A 19,756-nucleotide genomic window follows, 5' to 3' on the forward strand; every position below is an offset into this window, starting at 1 on the left:
CTACATTCATATGATCAAATTAACAAAACAGGTATCCGCTTTGATTTACTCTCGATTTATTGGTTGTTCAGAATTATGTCATTTAATTTCCACCTATTTGTGAAGGGAGAGGGAACTTTCCCTCCCTCATCAACTAGAGGGTGATGGACCAAATACCCTCAAAGGGCATGAAAGGTGAAAACCGGTGCCATTACTCCCTTTCAGTGTTCCTGAACTTAAAGCAGAGCCATTAATCCACTTCTACAAGCTAGACATCCAGTACCCCTACTTGTCACATCCCTCTTCCTCCAAGTTTCTGGCACAGTGTGAGCAAACATTCTTTCTTGAATGACAAATGAGTGTCTCAATGCAGTCATTAATAAGCATTTCAAGCAAAAAGAGTTTGCTTATTTCTATTTGCCAGGGTCATTTTGATCAGAGTTTAAAAAATGAAATAAATTATTTCAAAGTTCATAATGAACAAATTAAATACTTTCACTGAAACCATCCAGATTTTTTAGCATCCCATAGATGTGACCACAATTGCGGACATTTATTAGAGTATTCTTTGAATTATTATAGAAACTCAGAACTTTATTGCTAAATTAGACTTCAAAAATTTTCTAGTAGAGCTTCCTCATTTTATGAGAAAGACTTTTAGGAGATCTGCAAAAGGTTATCCAGTCAAGTGGTGTATGAGCAGAGAGGAAGACTAGCCATTTTCACTCTCAGTCCAATGTTTATTTCCACAACTATGCTGCAATTTCTAGGTTCTATGGCTTCATTTTCATATTAGAAATCAGTAAGAAACTATACTACCTATAAGGGAAATATCTCCAAATGATTAATTTTGTCACATCACTTAGATTTCTGCTTTAAATATTAAAATAAATAGAAGTACTTTTAGATGGGTGGAAAGCAAACTCAGTTTTGTAAAAGATTAAGCACTTTCATGCTCCATTTGCAATTTATATTGTATGCCTTCAATGCAGGTGAATAAAAGACGGTACATGTTTCCCTGTTGCTTAATATTCTGAAGCAATAAAATTCTCTAGTTAAATCTAGTTGTCCATAATTGAATGTATAAAGACCCAAAGGAAGGTAAGTTTTGAGGAAGTGCTTGGGGAAGTGATATAGTGGCTGGAAAAGTACTATTGGTGTCCAGTCTATTCCAAATGACTGTGCAATCTTGGACTACCCACTTCCTCTGTAGATTTCTGTTTCCTCATCTCTACAATCAGAAGATTGATCTGAACAGAGGGTCTGTCAATGGACTTCCCATTAAGCTCTTTGATGTGTGTATGTGAGTGCGCATTTTTCTGAAGCTCAGAGGGTCTGTCAATGGACTTCCCATTAAGCTCTTTGATGTGTGTATGTGAGTGCGCATTTTTCTGAAGCTAAGAGGGTCTATAGCTTCTATTAGCCTGTGAAAAGGGTCGGAGACACAAAACTGATTAATTGCCTGTGTACTAATTTAATCTGAGGTCCCTCTTAACTTGTGAAATCTTATGAAGCTATAAATAGAATTAAAATTTTAGATGGAAACCAGGAATTAATATAATTATTATCCCTAATAAGATTATTTGAAAAGCATATTTTGTACAAAGGGGTACCACCATGACCAACCATGCATTCAGGCATTAGCTGAAGAACTTCACTAGAAGCCCAGTAAGGATTTGCCATCATTAGCATCCATTGCACCAGACACTAGACATGTAAGTACATGTAGTAAATCTAAATATATCACAGATATTTTTGTTCTGCCTTTTTATTATCAGAGTTTTAATGGGCTATCAAGGTAAGGCTGCTACTTAGGATTACATGAAGTGGAAACAACCCAGAATAGTTTGCCAGCAAATAAAACTTCTTTCTCACAATTTTCAAGATATTCATCCAAAATCATTTTGATTGTAACTTTTGGATAGCTGAATAGCACTGTTCTTATACTAAGCATATGATTATAAAAGACCCAGAAATAAAAGTTGTTGTGCTTACTCACTTCCTTCCCTCCTTAATTTAATAAATGTTTGTTAATTGTCTACTGTAAGTTGGAAACTCTCCCAGACACTTGTGAAATATCAGTGAACAAAATAAATATATTTCACTCTCATGGTGCCTACATTCTAGAAGGGAGAAATAAAATAAAAATCATACATTAAAGTAAGCACATTATGTATTATATTTAAAGGTGAATAACACTTTGGCAAAGAAAGGAAAAAGAAAGAAAAGGAAAGAAGGAAGGAAGCAAGAAAGAAAGAAAAAGAAAGGAAGGAAGGAAGGGAGGGAGAGAGAGAGGGAGGAAGGAAGGAAGGGAGAAAGGAAGGAAGGGAGGAAGGAAGGAAGGAAGGGAGGAAGGGAAAAGAAAGAAAGAAAAGAAAGAAAGAAGGAAAGAAAAAAAGAAAAAGAAAAAGAAAGAAAGAAGGAAAAAAAGTAGGGAGACTGGGAACACCAGAGGTGAGAAGAATGGCTCCAATTTTATATAGATTAGGGCAGGCCTCCCCAAGAACGTGTCAGGGCAAGGGTATGCTTGATTTATTCAAGAAATAGCAAGGAGGCCATTGTGGCAGGGAAAAAGCAAAAATTATTTTGCTGTTGTAGTGGTGATGTTTGTAAAATTTCATGGTTGTTGACACCTCATACTGTATTAGTTCCATATTTAAAATGAAAGTTATAATATCTTTGGTATAATCTTATTCGTATCCCATGTTTGTCAAAAAAATTCAGTCAAAATTCTTCTCAGAATTTTAAAATCTACCTCAAAACTATGATCTCTGGTTGGTATGTATTTTAAGTCTCTCAGTTCCCACAAATATGTATTTGGCAATGAACTGTTATGTAATATGCAGATATGCCATTTAATAAGAGATGATGTCACTATAAAGAAATCAAGTAAAAGAACTTTATTTTGGAAATTAGGAAATTAGGCACAAAGGGATTTGTTACTCCAAGGAAGAGAAATTCCAAGACTTACAATTAACATGAAAGCCCTCATTCTTTCTGAAATGTCACCGTTCCTTTGGCATTTTACTACATTTTTTGTTTCATTAACTTTCTTCCAGAAATTGAAACAATCATAATAATTATAAAATTTGCATGGCATTTATCTGGGTTAATGCCTGAAACAAGCAAGACCAATATAAAGGTAGCACTTTTTCACAAGGGGAGGGTCAGGTAGCCATTCCCCACAGTAAGTATCTTGCTCTTGCCTCCAGGCCTCACATGAAAATGAACCGTAATCTCACCAGCTTAAAAATGTAACACAAAATGTACACAGCCATACCTTGCCCAACTGGTCCTTTTTGACAAAGCCAGTGGCTGCTGCAATGCTCCCTGCTCCCTCCACTGTCTTCTGGGCTACTGCTGTCACACCCGTCACCACTGCTCCTCCAACATTTGTCACTTGCTCTTTGGTCTTCTCAGCCACTGGTACAAATAAAGAGCAACAACAGATTAAAGGGTGGTAGAATAACAGTGACTTAAAATCATTCCACTTCCACTAGCCATCGGCTTCCATACACCTGTATCTACACATGCCATAGATAACTGAGTGGTCAGAAGAAACAAAAGCCACCAAGATGTCCAAGTGAGTGTGGTTCAACCAAACATTGAATCTTGGCTAAGATATTTTGGCTAAAGTCATGCAGTATTAAAAAGTGCTTCAAGTTTAACGATCAGGAATGTAAAGCCATGAGTGATTTGGATTTGGTTTATACTATGGAAAGTTTACAGAAAGCAATTCTTACAGGTGTAGTTATATTTGAACCAGACTCAGCATGAATATTTCTTTATTTCAATTCAGTGCCAATCCTTTGATCTCACTCAGCAAGTTAATTTCCACCACACCTTCTAAGCAACACAATACATACTTCTATTTATTCATTTATTTGAGATGGAGTTTCATTCTTGTTGTCCAGCTGGAATGCAATGGCACAATCTCAGCTCACAGCAACCTCCGCCTCCTGAGTTCAAGCTATTCTCCTGCCTCAGTCTCCCGAGTAGCTGGGATTACAGGTGCCCACAACCACGCCTGGCTAATTATCATTATTATTATTATTTTTTGTATTTTTAGTAGAAATGTTGGCCAGGCCAGTCTCGAACTCCTAACCTCAGGTGATCCACCCGCCTTAGCCTCCCAAAGTGCTGGGATTATAGGCATGATCCACCGCGCCCAGCCCCTACTTATTATCTATGTGTTCAGACGTGGTATTATCACATATGTATGAATAACAGCATAAGAAACGGTTGTGAAGGAACTTGGATCTTTTTATAGAACTTCAGGTAGTGAAACAAAGGGTTCTTAAAAAGCTAAATTTGCAGTAATTTTAATAGGAGCAAAGGAGCTAGACAGTATGAAAATGAAGAGGCTATTGAGCACCCTTACAATTTCTTTTCATAAAACAAAAGGAGATACGGTCATTCAGCAGATTTATTAAAATAAGTTAACATTTTTGAGAAGACAGTGTAAATAGTTTGAATTGAGTTTACAAGCAGAAGTTTAATTTCATGTCAAAAACTTTCTTGTTCAGTTAAATAAGCCAGAAACAGAAAGGCAAACAACCACATGATCTCACTCATGTGGAATCTAAAGAAAAAAAAAAGTTGATATCATAGAAGCAGAGAGGAGAACAGTGGAGGAGAGTGGAGGATGGGGACACTCATCTAAGGAAATGAAGGCACATTTTCTTGACATGCTTTGTACTCCCCAGATAAGCCTCAGTCTGAGAGGAGTTACACCATGTCAGCTGTTTAGTGCTATTCACATGACTATTGTATAGGTTTCATCTCACCAGTTGAAGAAGCCAATATTTATTTATTTATTTATTTATTTATTTTGAGACGGAGTCTTGCTCTGTCACCCAGGCTGGAGTGCAGTGGCACGATCTCGGCTCACTGCAAACTCTGACTCCCGGGTTCACGCCATTCTCCTGCCTCAGCCTCCCCAGCAGCTGGGACTACAGGCGCAGGCCGCCAAGCCCGGCTAATTCTTTTATATTTTTAGTAGAGACAGGGTTTCACCGTGTTAGCCAGGATGGTCTCGATCTCCTGACCTCGTGATCTGCCCGCCTCGGCCTCCCAAACTGCTGGGATAACAGGCGTGAGCCACGGCGCCCGGCCTGAAGCCAATATTTAAATGGTGTGGACAAAGCAATTCGTTTTCAAATAGACTATGTAAGCTAAGGGGGTCTGTAAGGACAAGAGGCTTTCTCCTTAGTTCAGGCAACGTGGGGAAGCCTGACATAGCCACACAGCCCAAGACCAGAAAGGGTCCACAGTAGTGTTGCTCCCTATTTGTCGTTTAGGCTAGAATTTTGTACAACTACCTACCAACTCAGTGCCACTTCTAAGGATATGGCTGATGTCTCCTTAAGAGTAAGAGCTATTTACAATTCAAAGTTCGATTTAAATGCCAGCGAAAAGCTGTACTGAAAATCTTATGTTTTAAAACATTTCTGAAATGTTGATCCTTTAAAAATAGTCAATTATGTGTTTCAAGTTGTCATTTTTTTCCTTTTCAAGGACGTGAATTGAAAATTTTGCTTGAAACGAATATTTTCTTGTTATAAAATCTCAAAGCGAGATTAAAAATAGGTTTTGAATTTTTTACAGATCCAGCCATAAATTTTATAATATCTAGATAACCTTTTATATATGTATAAATTTTAATCCAGTTTTAATGCAATACACTGCACAGTAAAATGTATTCTACACATTATTATAATTTCGTTGTTTCATTATTATAATCATAAATAAAATGGTTACATTACAAAATGACAGAGTGTACATGTAGCAATAATCGACACATTTAAAAACATTTCTATAGAACTGATTTCTCTAGTAGGGTCTTTGCTGACCTTTAACCTCTATTTTTCCCCTTGAGGGCCTTTCACACTATTTCTCTACTCACTGACATTCAAAATGACGGGTGACAAAACAAAAGAAAAAGAGACACACTCATATTAGTACATTTTGGGTCTAATAAATGGTATCTGTTTTTCGGCAATTGAGTTCTTTGAAATCAGGGATTCTGCTTTATTTTTCTTTATATTATTTTATAGTAGATAATAAATAATTTAGAATATACTAAAATGAATTTAGTGCCTATCTCTAATGTCTGCATTAATATAAATAATAGGTTTATATTTGACGTTAGCTACTTTAAAAATAAAATTCCAAAAAGGAAATGTGATACCAACTTTTAGAATAGATATAGCCAAATCTAACCTTTGACATTAAACAAAATTATAAAATTAATATCTGGTTTTGAATTGTTATACAAGTGATGGATTTAAAGAAAATAAATTTAAAACAATTTACTAAGGAAATTTAAATCATAATATGTTGAAAATTAGTTTTGTTCATTATGATGTAATACATTTATAAGAATCAAAACCTTCAGAAAATCTCCAGTGTTAGAAATTTCTTTATACTATACTTGCATGAAAAATAAGTAACTTTATATCATAGTTTATTTTTAAAGTACCTTAAAAAACATATCATTCAGTAAGTTTAATTAAACACATTTTCATATATTTCTATAATATGATGCATTAAGTTGATAACTGAAATAATTTCCTGAGATCAAACAGCCAGGATTTAAGTTGGTGGATTTTTCATTGATATTATCTAACTAGGATAATTTATTTTCCTCGAAATTTGTAGGTAGAAAGTTCCCAGCCCAAGTTTACTGAAGTCTGTATTTCTCCCCTGCCCCACCGAAAAAAAAAAGCGAATGGGATGAATTTAGGGGAAATTGTTTCTTTAATATTAGAAGATAATATTAGGTACTATGTAATAGTTTCTTGTTTCCCTGCATTAAGACTTGTAGCAAGAACAATTAACAATTAGTTGGCACTTAATATGTACCCATAATAAACATTTTACATCAGGCATAATATGCAAATTATTCTCCCTCTCTTTAACCATTGAAGTGTAATTATCTTATTTCTTCTCATAATTAGACTTAAGCACTTTATATTAAATAACCCTATTCAAAAAGTTAATTCATTTATCTGATGTGGGAGAGGAATGATTATGATAGCAGCTGATTTATCCCAATGTGTTTCTCATAGCCATACTAGTTATGACAGCATCTTTGGTTATTTCACTACTGCCAGGGTGGTGCATGGGTGCAATCGCTGTAAATATTGCCCATGCTGAAATCACCATGTCCTTACTGCCTAGCAACATTTCCCATAGTTTTCTGTGGAACACTAGTTTCATTCAACCCTAGTAACTAATGAAGAAAGGTTTCAATAATCAAAAAGTTTGAATAACCCTGGTTTTAACTATGTAATGCAAATTTCTTTACTGTAGGACATCTCAGATTCCTTAATATACTAAAGAGAAGATAAAGTATGCAAAGTCTCCCAACATTGTACAATGTTAGAAACTTAAGATTGTGAGCCACTGTCCTTCAGAAAACATTTTATAAAATGTCTAATTGTACAAACTTCAGTCTCTCTCTCTCTCACACACACACACACACACACACACACACACAGATATGTGTTTATATTTTGGCATTCTGGAGAAGACTAAAAAACTGCAGCCCATCTCCACAGTCTCCATTAGATCATTAGGTGACAGTAATAGTTGGGTTCTTTAATTTTTACCACTGACTCCAGAACTTGCCACATGCTTGTCTGCTTTCTAAACCTCATGGGCTCTTCCTCAACTACTAAATGGAACACCATTCATCTAGGTTGACCCTCTTCAGATAGTGGAGTCTCCACCTGTCTGTTATCTAGTTCTTATTATAATCATGCTTCACAATATCATATTTATAGGAGGTCCCTAGAAGGCATCATAGTCCACTTACTTACCTACTTCTCTGTTGGATTGCAACAGAGCCCATTAAAGATGCACAATTAACTTCTAACAGAACTAGTTTCAAAGGAGTCTGTTTTATTTTTACACTCTGATTTTTAAACCAAAAGTATTCATTTAAAGAAATATTTTTCTCCACTAGTTGTAAAAATGTTGCACAAGAAAGTTCACTATAAAACTATAAGTAACACTTATAAAATACATATTGTTTGCTTTTGTTTTCCAGATGTTTTGTGTACATTAATTCACTGAATTATTTTATAGATGAGGAAGCTAAATCACATAGAGGTGAAGAATCTTGCAAAAAACACACAGCTGGTAAGGGGTAAGCAGGAAGTTGAACCAAGAAGATCTGACTCCTGTGTTTTTAGTCCTATCCACAACACTGTATTAAGATTCCCATATCATTGTCCTCGTTTCCATTTTAGAAGTCAGTGATAGGAACATTTTATTTTTGTAGGCACTATTGTGTTTAATGCTTTCCGATCATATAAATTATATTTCTGATTATATCTTTTGCTTCACCACATCTGCCAGGAAACGTGGAGTACTTACAACAGAAAACTTAATTAGAGCAAGTCTGTGGGCTTTTAATTTGTTAAATTTTGGTTCTCCTTTGATTTCTCTATTTCTGGCACTCTCATCCTCATCTTCCTCAACATCTGATGATGATTATCATCCTTTTCATCATTTTTGATATTTCTTGATTGTAAACCTAATTGACTTGTTCAAATTCTCAGTAAATTTAGGCCAAATGAATAATATAATCAGAAATGTAATAATTGCACAATAATATTTGTACAAATAGCTATACCATAACAATACAAATATAAATACAATAAACAATTTACTGACTGTCCAAGGGTGTTTCCTGAAATGCACTCTGAATTATCAAAGGAATATTGTAATCAACATAATTTAAGGTCAAAATATTTTACTGTAATCAACAAAAATTTTACCCTTTTTTTAAAATTATGGCAGTATTCACATTTTATTTTTGTCAGCAGTTTGTCAATACATTTTTTGGTCAGAATATTTAAATGCCCACTTACTATAAAGTAAACATAGCTTATCAATTCAAAGCCCTCATTATTCTTGGCAAGTATATTTTTTATTTATAATCAATATTTACCTATTTAAAAATACTTTATAAAGAATTCAGTTTCAATAAGACTGATACGTTCTTAGAATGCTCAGTGATTGTTTTACAATTTCATCGGAATCTTGAATACTGGGCCACACTAATCACTAGATACTTTAAATATCATCTTTGGATATAAGCACAATGGAGCTTACCTGTTGCCACACCATGCACCACTCCCTCCTTGGTTTTGGAGCCTACAAAAACAAATTCAAGACATAAGTCTCAAGCTAGCCTTAAATTGCTGATTAGCTAGTTTTCAATACAACTAATTTAAAAATCTCAATCTTCAGAAGTATATATATTATTATATCTTCAGGGAAAGAAAAATATATATATATATATCCTAAAACTAGAAGAAGGAACTCCAGTAACTACCACAATAAATAGAAGAAAGCCCAGCTAACAGGAGTTCCTCTCCAATTATGATTTTAGCACAAAATAATGACTTTATCCCCTTTGTTCCCACATCACATGTCAACTTACAGAGGAGAAAAAAGAATGAGATAACACCGGGGCCCAGTGAGAAGATAATTTTGAATTCAGAGCTGTAGAAGCTTTAAAAGTACAGCACTAGAGACAGATCAGTCAACCCATGAAACAAAAGGGAAGAAGGATGGAGAGAAGGCTTTCACATGTGCTGAACACCCATTATGTAAAAAAACATTTTAGGCTGGGCGCAGTGGCTCATGCCTGTAATCCCAGCAATTTGGGAGGCCGAGGTGGGCAGATCACGAGGTCAGGAGATCGAGACCATCCTGGCTAATATGGTGAAACCCCATCTCTACCAAAAATACAAAAAATTAGCCAGGCGTGGTGGCGGGTGCCTGTAGTCCCAGCTACTTGGGAGGGGCTGAGGCAGGAGAATGGCATGAACTCGGGAGGCAGAACTTGCAGTGAGCCGAGATTGTGCCACTGCACTCCAGCCTGGGTAACAGAGCAAGACTCTGTCTCAAAAAAACAAACAAACAGACAAACAAACAAACAAACAAAAAACACATTTTACATATCATCTTATTTAATCTTCATAACATCCATTTAATATAGTTATATTATGCCCATTTTAAATAGCTGATGAAATTAAAAATCCGAGTTAAGTAATTTATGTAACATTACACATGTAATAATAGGCTATAAGCACATTCAAACTAGGGTCTCTACACAGGATCAGAATTTCTTCCAAACCTTGACCATTACTAAACTTGAATACAAATAATTATTATGTGTATTATTAAAATTATGCTTGTAAAAAATTTTATTCATATCCTCTCTAATGTTGGATTTTTCAGTGTAATTCACACTGTATAATTTATGGAATCGGCATGATTTTTATGTTTTACAGAATTATCATACTCCTTTTTAAGTTTGGATCGGTTTACAAAATGTTATCATTTGCACTTTAATGTCATGATATACTGACAGTGTATTTAACATAAGGTGTATTTTTCAGCATCGCTTCCTCTGGGACACCTTCACTCTTTATCACAACCTCTTTCCCCATTATACAGATACCTTCACCTCACTACGTTCCTCTGACTGCATATTTAGAGTCTCCTGAATTGCAGCAGTGACAACATCCTCAGGGTGGCTACTTCCTGTATACATCAACTTATGTTTGATTCAAATTTTACTTCCAGAATGTTTCACTTCCTTTGTTTGCTACTCTTTCATCTTTGCTGGCCAGTTTCGTCTTTTGATTGCGCATTTTTGTGAAACATCACATGGGCTCACCACTGGGAGACAATGTGGCCACACAAGTACGGGCATTGCTGTCTGTATGAACTGCATAACAGATGTGAAGCAACCAATCTCCAAAAAGATTTGAAAGAAGTGCTGTGGTTTTGTCACTGATTATAATGGGTTTCTGTTATTTATGTAATGATTTGAAGGCTGAAGAGTTAGCAGCAAAGTTTGTACTTTATGCAATGACTTTCGGTATACTGTGGTAACAGAAATTTGAATTGTGTTGTTAGGGGCTGGTGTTATTTAACTAACCATAGTACCTGGAATTTGTTTGTGCTGGAACTATGCAGAGTGAGAACAGCTGATATTTAAGAGAATATGTTTCAATCTCTATCTCTCATCCTCACCACCTGCACCCCATGTTGTCTTAAAAATGACTAGTAGTAAGAAATGTCTAACAGCTGGAATGCGATCTTTGTTCTTTGCCTTAGCAGTACCTAAGAATTTGACCTTTGGTTAAATTATGAAACGTATTCTAAATCAAAGACAATGAGATAGAAGTAGAGAGTAGAATTATGATTATTAGAGGCTGACAAGGGTAAGAGGGAGGGGAGGATATGGAGAGGTTGGTTAAAGAATATGAAATTGGAGCCAAATATGAGGAATGAGTTCTAGCATTCTGTAGTACTGTAGGGTGATATACTTAACAATAGTTTATTGCATATGTTCAAAAATCTAGAAGAGAGAATTTTTAATTTTTACTGTTCCCACCACAAAGGAATGATAAATGTTTCAGGTAATGGATATGTTAATTACCCTAATTTGATTAGCACACATTGTATACATGTATGGAAATATAATTCTGGATCCCACAATTATATACAATTATTACATATTCACTAAAAATAAAAGAAAAATTAAAAATAGAGTAGCATATGACCCAGCAATCCCTCTTCTGGGTGTATATCCACAAGAAAAGATTTCAGCATATCTGTTTCCAAGGGCCCCAACACAGTGGCTCTTGCTTGGAATCCCAGTGCTTTGGGAGGCTGAGGCAGGAAGATCACTTATAACTATATAAGGAATTTTAAAAACACTAAAACTAATATTTATTTATTTAGCAAACCAGAATTTAAAACATTAGAAATTAAAGTGTTTTATTTCTTTGTAAAAAACTTATCAAGAGTAATGTAAATAGTGTTTGTCTTCTTCTCATTGTATAACTTCCTATACGGAGTGGACATGTTTTTTATATTTTACAGAATTGTCATACTCTATTCTAAATTTGAATTAGGAGTTTGAGACCAGTCTGGGCAACAGAGTGAGATGCTATATCTACAAAAAATATTAAAAATTAGCCAGGCATGGTAATGTATGCCTGTAGTCCCAGCTACTTGGGAGGCCAAGGCAGGAGGATCTCTTGAGCCCAGAAGTTTGAGGTTACAGTGAGCTATGATAACACCACTCCACTGCAGCCTGGGTGACAGCAAGACCCTGTCTCCAAAAAAGAAAAAAAGAAAAACATAATAGCCACAACTAAAGTGTCTACTGATAGGTAGGTAGATAAAAAGATTGTGGTACATAGATACAATGGAATATCAGTCAGCCCTAAAAAAACAAGATCCTACCATTTACAACATGGATGAACCCAGACAAAATTATGCTAAGTGAAATAAGCCAAATACAGAAAGAAAAATATTACATTATCTCACATATATGTGGAAGCTTGAAACAAAATTCAAATATACAGAGACTAAGTAAAAAACAGGGTTAATAGGGGTGGAAAAGTAGGTAGAAAATAGGGACATATAGGCCATAGGATCCAAACAAGTAGCAGATGTGTAAGATGAACAAGTGTACAGATCTAATGTATGAGGACTGTAGGTGATAAAATTGTACTATATTTGAGATTCGTGATAAATAAGTGGATTTTAGCTGCCCTTGCCACAAAAACAACAAAAAAGGTAACTATGAGAGATTATGAATATATTAATTTGCTTCAATATAGTAATTTTTTAGTGTCTAATGTATCCGATAGCATCATGTTGCATACCTTAAATATACACAATTAAATTTATTTTTAAAAAAGAATGCCACTAGGCCGGGTGCAATGGCTCACGCCTGTAATCCCAGCATTTTGGGAGGCCAAGGTCGGGGGATGATGAGATCAGGAGTTCGAGACGATCCTGGCTAACATGGGGAAACCCCATCTCTACTAAAAATACAAAAATTAGCCGGGCGTGGTGGTGCGTGCCTGTAATTTCAGCTACTCAGGAGGCTGAGTCAGGAGAATCACTTGAACCCAGGAGGCGGAGGTTGCAGTGAGCAGAGATCACACCACTGCACTTCAGCCTGGAGTGAAGTGACGGATTGAGACCCTATCTCAGAAAAAAAAAAAAAAAAAGAATGCCACTAAACCACACCATTAGAACTTATAATTAATTATTTTTTTATAAATATCTTATGCAACATATTTTATATTTTTGTAGTGCAACCCCAAACAAAGAGATAGGTATATAACTTAAAAAAACGAGATAAATGAGAGTCCTCATAAGGTTACCATGTATCAAACCAATCAGCTGTTCTTTGAGGTCATAATTATTTACTAATAATCTGTAATTGATGGTTAGCCTTTAATTTATGAGTAATCTGTAATTGATAACATACACCTACAAAATAGGTGCCAAGTCGTTATGTGACTAGCAAGGTATAAATGCTGTAGGGACACCAGAGCTGATGGCTTCCCTGAGCAGAGGTGTCCCACACCCACCCATCTTGTCTTCCCAACCTCAAAAGAGCACAGAGTGGAGAAGAAGGTCAGAAGTAGTACCTGAGAGTTTTGAGAACTCAGTTATCCCTGTTGTGCATGTTATGTTGACTTTGTCAGCTTAGTGAGGTGAAGCACATTTTGACTTGAGAATTTGCTATCAATTTCACTGATGGCCACTGCTGCTTATTGAGCAGAGTGGCATTGGAAGACACTCAAAGATCATCATTTTCTTGCATTTACTGCATTTATATTACTGAGCATTATATAAAGATAATTAAATCTTTCTGCTTTTTGATTTAGATCTAATTAATTTCTGAGTCATTTGAAGAAATTTTTGTCTATTAAATTGAAGTATGTTGATTGAAAATTGGTGTACGCAGATAACAAAAATGGAGGGAACAAAACCCATAAAAATAACACTGATCATTAAGGTAGTTCTTCAATGAGTTAAAAAGTAGTTGTTAAAAGTATATTCTTATAAAGGAATGAGATTACTTTTCTTATGAGGCTTCTACCAAACATCTTCGGCCATAAGTGAAATTATAAAATGGTCTTTGGTCGCCTCCAATCTTTCAAACTAGTTATGTAATGAAGGATAAAAGAATAAATGGAAAACATGTTGGCAAAGTAATTATTCCGTTGGAGAGTTTATTTGATAATAATAACCATGGTTCCTATATATAAAAGTGTGCTCAATTATTCATATGTCCTGTCTTATTATGACATTCTCACAAAAACTGCAAGGTAGTTGCAGTTTTCTAAATCATATTTTTTACTAATCAGGGAAGTGATGCTCAGAGATGTTAAGTACGCTTCCCCAAGACCCTAAAGGTGATAAGTGATGTAGTCTCAACTAAAACTTTGGTTTGTGTGATTAGTGCATGTTCTTTCCACTCTATCAGTAGTCAGCAAGCTACAACATACAAGACAATTTCAGCCCACCACCTGTTTTGATAAATGAAGTTTTATTGGAACACAGCCACACTAGTTATTGTTTATGACTACCTTCACACTTCAACAGCAGAATTGAGACATAGATTTTTTTTTTTTTTTTTTTTTAGACAGGGTATCACTCTGCCACCCAGGCTGGAGTGCAGTGGCTCGATCTCGGCTCACTGCAACCTCTGCAGTGAGCTGTATGGCTCAAGCCATCCTCCTACTTCAGCCTCCTGGGTAGCTGGCAATACACGTGCATGCTACCATACCCGGCTAATTTTTGCGTTGTTTGTAGACACAGGGTTTCACCATGTGGCCCAGGCTGGTCTCAAACCCCTGGGCTCAAGTGATCCACCAGCCTCGGGCTCTCAAAGTGCTGGGATTAAAGACCTGAGCCACGGCACCTGGCCAAGACATAGATCTCATGGCTTAAAATACGTGCTATCTGATTCCTTACCAAAAATTTTGCCAATCCCTGGACTATACTATTGTGTCTTCACATGGTCATTTTTTATCTTAAATTCTGTGTGTAAGTTCAACTCTCAATTAGAACTCAGAATGTAACCAATAAATAATTTATAGAATGTGCTATGTGTTAAATGCCATGAGAGACATTGAAAATGATTTCAATGAACAGTTAAAAGGTAACTAAGTCAAAGAAACTTGTGCTTGCAGAACTTGGAAATCTGAGGACAAACGGAAAGATATTGATAAACTGCATGTCACTGATTCAGTATTCCAAATTCCATCTAAAAAGGTATAATTCACACTTCATAAAATATTTAAAATTAACTCATCAATTTTTTCCTCTTGTAACACCCTATTTCAATGACTTTCTGAAAATATGTTTTAAGGTAGAAAAAAAGTAATTTAATTGAAGATTTGTGGGAAGATTAAGTCAACATAAGAAAAGTCTAAATAATGAGGCAGTGGCACATGCCTATAATCCTGGCTACTCAGGAGGCTGAGGTGGGGGCATGACTTGAGCCCAGGAATTCAAGGATGCAGTGAGCTATGATAGCATCACTGCAGTCCAGCCTGGGTGACAGAGCAAGGCCCTGACTCTAAAAACTGAAAATAAAAAACTGAAAAAAAAATGTGTTGTGAACTTTGACGAGATGCATTCATATAAATCATTCCAAGTATAAAATTTCCCCCACTGATCTATGTTGAAGAGATAGTGTAGCTTTCTTTCACTTTGCAGACATAGACGGAGCACGTGTTTCAGCTAGGCAACTCAATGTGGTCATCCTCCACCTGACTGTTCATCCTGTGACTCTTAACTGCTATAGTTGCCACCAGAGAATGTGAAAAAGCTCAGAGGAGAAAGAAGAGAGGACGAATGGGCAATGTGTCTGTGTTGAGTGTGTGTGTCTATGCCTGTGGATGAGAGTGTGTGTCTATTCTTTTCCAAGGAATTCAAAGTGGTTTGTAAAGTAACACTCAATTGAATACAGTTCAAGTTACAGAAAAGAGAGTCAGAGTTTGGGTGTATACCCCAAGGTGGAACATTAGGAACAAGTAGGTAATAAGCATCAATTTCTTTATTCTTTTAGTATGTGTATCATTTGATGGATGAACTATACAAATGTTTCTGAGAGATTAGTAGCAGCCCTCAAGCACTTTTCTCTGTCCTCAGTGTTCACTGAGACCAAATGATCACATGAAGTAACTCTATCAAAGACTAATCTGTTCTTTCCATTTTAGGGCCACAAATAGGTCTCTTTATACACATCACAGGGGCATATCAAAGTCATATTTTAAAAATCAGAATGGATTAAAATTGACAAACATTTTTCATGATGGTAAAAGAAATCACAGATCCATCAATGATTTTGATTCTTAAGAATATTCTTGATTATTTTTTAAAAGACTATGAGTTTTTAAAACTGTTCTCTGAAATAGAATTATGTAGGCACAGAAACATTCATTTTTAAAAAGTCATAAATATTAGGGCAAAATTAAAAATCTGGAAAAGCAAACAGTCGCATTTTGTACTATTAGCTCAAATACACACGTTCACATTCACCTACCTACACATACCTCTGACTCAGTCCACCTTTTTGACAAGCAATGATGCAAAAATGAATCAAGAGAGAGAACTACCAGCATTTAGAGTATTGATTATCCTAACCCATCAGTCATGAACAAGCACCAAAGTGACATTTGGGGTTTACCTACCTACATAGAGAACACCCTCTTTTGTCTTTCCTGCTGCTTCTGCCACACCCTGTTTGGTTTTCTCAGCAGCAGCCACAACTCCCTCCTTGGCCTTTGAAAGTCCTTTCATGAATACATCCATGGCTAATGAATTCCTTTACACCACACTGGAAAACATAAAATACACTTTGAATGAGAACTTTTGGGGAAAAACAAACAAAAAACACTGAAAAATCATGAGAAACCCTCCAAAGTGTGAGACTCTTTTAAGTGTACACTCATTTAACCATTGGACAAAGCAGACATTTTTAGCTCTGGCATTAAAAATTTAGCATCTCCCATCCATCTTGGCTAGTAAAAGTCTAGCCACCTAACCACGGATTAGGATGAATCCTCTGAGTTGTTATTACTGCATTTCAGAAGTGGAGTTGCATGAAAAGATTAACCCCTTTTTTAAATTCCCGGGGTCTAAAGGGTAACAGTATGAGTTAGAAGCATGGAAGCTGGAGGCTTAGGGTCAGGGGTATCCTTAACATGAATCCCAGAAGAAGGCTAACAGGTTGATGGTGGAAAGGCGTAGGCAAGAGAACTAACTACTCACCCGGGGTGTGGTTCAACCTCAGGCAAACAGTGAGCCCAAGGGTGATGGTTCTAATCCATCCAACATCCACCCCCGCCCTCAGCTATCTACCCTGAGCAGGCGCCGCTCACACTCGCGGGCCGTCTCCAACCCCGCGCCAGCCACCCGAGGGGGCGTTCTCAGCCTCCACCCTAGCGGACCCCGCGCCAGCACTTGTTAACCCGTTACCACCTGTTGACTTGGCCTCCCTGCACTTCCATTTCATTATTTGCCAAACGCAGCTTGCTTACTTTACAGAGAAAAACCAAGAGAGCGGGCAGACAGATTTTATGTAAGAGAGAAAAGTTGGATGCTCACGCTCCATGGAGCATCCTCCCGTTTCCCGGGGAAAAGCGGATCCCGGAGAAGCAGCCTAATCTCTCAGCCCTTGTGGAGAAGGGAATATCAGAAGCAGGACGAAAGCCAGGTCAAGTCTCTTTCCTTAGGCTCCCCAAAGGGACAAGTACTCACCTCCCAGAGACCTGGCCCAGCGGGTCCTCATGGCAGCACCACCCCCTCCCGGTGCCCACGACCATTCGTCTCCCACCCCGCGTTCTCCAGGATTTCCAAAGACGCCCGTTTAGATCCACAGGTACTTACCTGAGTCCCTCTGCTTCTCCACAACTCCGACTCCTCCCCACCTCTCTCTTTAAAAAAAAAAAAATTTAAACAATTCCCAAATAATATTTAATAGGAAAGAAGGAGGAAAAGGAGCGCACAGGAAGGGCGGAGGCGGCACCGGGAGGGGGACTGTCCCCAGAGGAGGCCGCTGTGAGCCGGCGACGCGAGGCTGGGGGCGTGGGAGGCAAACCCGCTAACCTGTCGTCGAATGGCCACTCCCAGTTCTCCGCTCACGAGGATGGAAAGGCAGAAGGCTTGAAGGCAAGGCGTGAGGGAGCGCCCAGGACGCTCTCGGAGGGGCCGGGCCGGGGTCTTCGCTGCAGCCCGCACGCACCTCACTTCCGCGTCGCGGCGCTCGGTCGCTCGCCCCCTCTCTTGGGCCCCTTCTGGTCGTCGCCGTCCTCCTCCTCCTAGTCCTCCTCCTTCTCCTTCTCCTCGGCTCTCCGCCCCCACCGCTGATTTGTCAGCGCTTCTCCCCGCCCCTCTCCCGGCGCTCGCTGCTTTCCCTGCAGCGTGCTCCTCGTTCCCTGTCTCGGATGGGGATGGGGCAGGGGGCGCGGGGTGAGCCATCAACTCCAGCCGCCTGCCTGGCCGCGCAAGGCGGGAAAGTGGGGGCGCTTTTGCGCCTCACGTTAAGTTTAGGGTCACGAGCACTCTTGTGGAGATCGGGAGCGGTTGGGCTAGGGATGATGCCTCTCCCTCTTTCCCATTCCCCTCCCTTCTTGTCCCCGCCTTTCCTCTGGGTCCTCCCGGGGACCACCCCCTACCCCTCGTCAGAGTCGCCCTGGGAGAGCCGAGGGCCTGAGGGTCGACCACCAAGGGCAGAGCCTATCCCTTGGGGAGCTGCTGGAGGAGACAGGCAGCGCCGGGAGGTGGCTCACACCGCACCGCCGAGAGCGCTTTGCCCTCGCATCGCTGAAATTTAATCACGGTCACAGGTTACAACGTTAGGGGTCGCTTTAGTTGAAATATCTTCAAGGTTTTCGTTTGCTCTTAATCTAGGACGAGCCGGAAAGGGTCCTGAGGGTGAAGGGGAGACTACTAAGGAAGAGTCACAGGTTGAGGAGGCAGGAGAAGGCTCAGCAAATCCTCTTCCCACCCCACTATCACCATTTTCCTTTCCACCAATCAGCGCCTGCCAGACGCTGATTTTCCCATCAGTGGAACAAGGAATAAATATTCCCCAGCCGTCTAAAACAAGCGGTCCTAAGGCTTTTCGCTCTAGAAATGGGACTTACTTTGCAGACCTCCCTTTATCTGGGAGACAAATCCAGCGTGATTTAGCCTACCGGACCATCATATCCAATTTCTTCTTCAGCCCCTTCTGAAAGGGAGATGCTACACACCACTCACCTTTCTGACTTCTGATTCTCGTTGCCCTCAGAATTGACACCCCCTTTTCTCTCCCCCCACCCACCACACGCACATGCACACAGACATACACACGCGAACTTCAAGACAATTTTTGCGTCGCTTAACACATTTTCACCTCTTTCAGAGCTGGAAGACAGCTGTTCCTGCATCACACCAGAATGGAGAAGCAAGCTCCTCCCACTAGCAGAAAGCCTTTGCTTTCTGTGCCTGGATTCGGAAGATTAGTTAAGCACTGGAAGAGGAGGGGGGAAACAACAACTCGTTTTTGCTGTATTTTTTTTTAATTGTTTTTATATTTATAGAAAGTTATGCTTTGTCTGATTCTTGCGCTAATTTGGGTTCTGAAATTTGAGTAAAATCAAATTTAAACATACAAAACAACTTTAAAACCACAAGAAACAGGAAGCAAATGATTATACATAAAAGACATATAGAAGATAATGCATATGTGTTCAGTGGAAAATAGAAAAGCATGAAAGTAAGATCACAAATATTTATTATTTAAGCTCTTCCTTGAACTATTGGTCTGCCCTTTGGAAAAGCAGACTTTCCATAATGCAGTAGCTCATATTAATGTTTTTTGTTTGCTTAGGACCAGAGCAAGAAGGTTGGACTTGGGAGCTAGTTTGCTGTCTGGCTTTGAGAC

General features: G+C 38.3%; 1 protein-coding gene across 5 annotated transcripts in view; it reads right to left on the bottom strand.

The window, feature by feature from the left end:
• The window catches only part of SNCA (synuclein alpha), a 114,304-nt gene extending 94,990 nt beyond the window's left edge, over nt 1-19,314 (bottom strand). The window contains exons 1-4 of one of the 5 annotated variants that reach the window (XM_009447912.5): nt 19,226-19,314; nt 16,518-16,663; nt 9,103-9,144; nt 3,260-3,402 (exon numbers count right to left, since the gene is read on the bottom strand). In XM_009447912.5, coding sequence (XP_009446187.1) covers nt 3,260-3,402; nt 9,103-9,144; nt 16,518-16,638 — 306 coding nt within the window. In that variant the 5' untranslated portion in view covers nt 16,639-16,663; nt 19,226-19,314. Of the gene's footprint in view, nt 1-3,259; nt 3,403-9,102; nt 9,145-16,517; nt 16,664-17,097; nt 17,212-17,715; nt 18,149-19,225 lie in introns of those variants that run through there. The other 4 variants (XM_009447911.5, XM_063808077.1, XM_009447913.5 and 1 more) reach the window with 4 other exon arrangements.
• Nucleotides 19,315-19,756: the final 442 nt, after the last annotated feature.

The sequence above is a fragment of the Pan troglodytes genome, chromosome 3 (genome assembly GCF_028858775.2).
Source record: "Pan troglodytes isolate AG18354 chromosome 3, NHGRI_mPanTro3-v2.0_pri, whole genome shotgun sequence".
Taxonomy (NCBI): Eukaryota; Metazoa; Chordata; class Mammalia; order Primates; family Hominidae; genus Pan; species Pan troglodytes.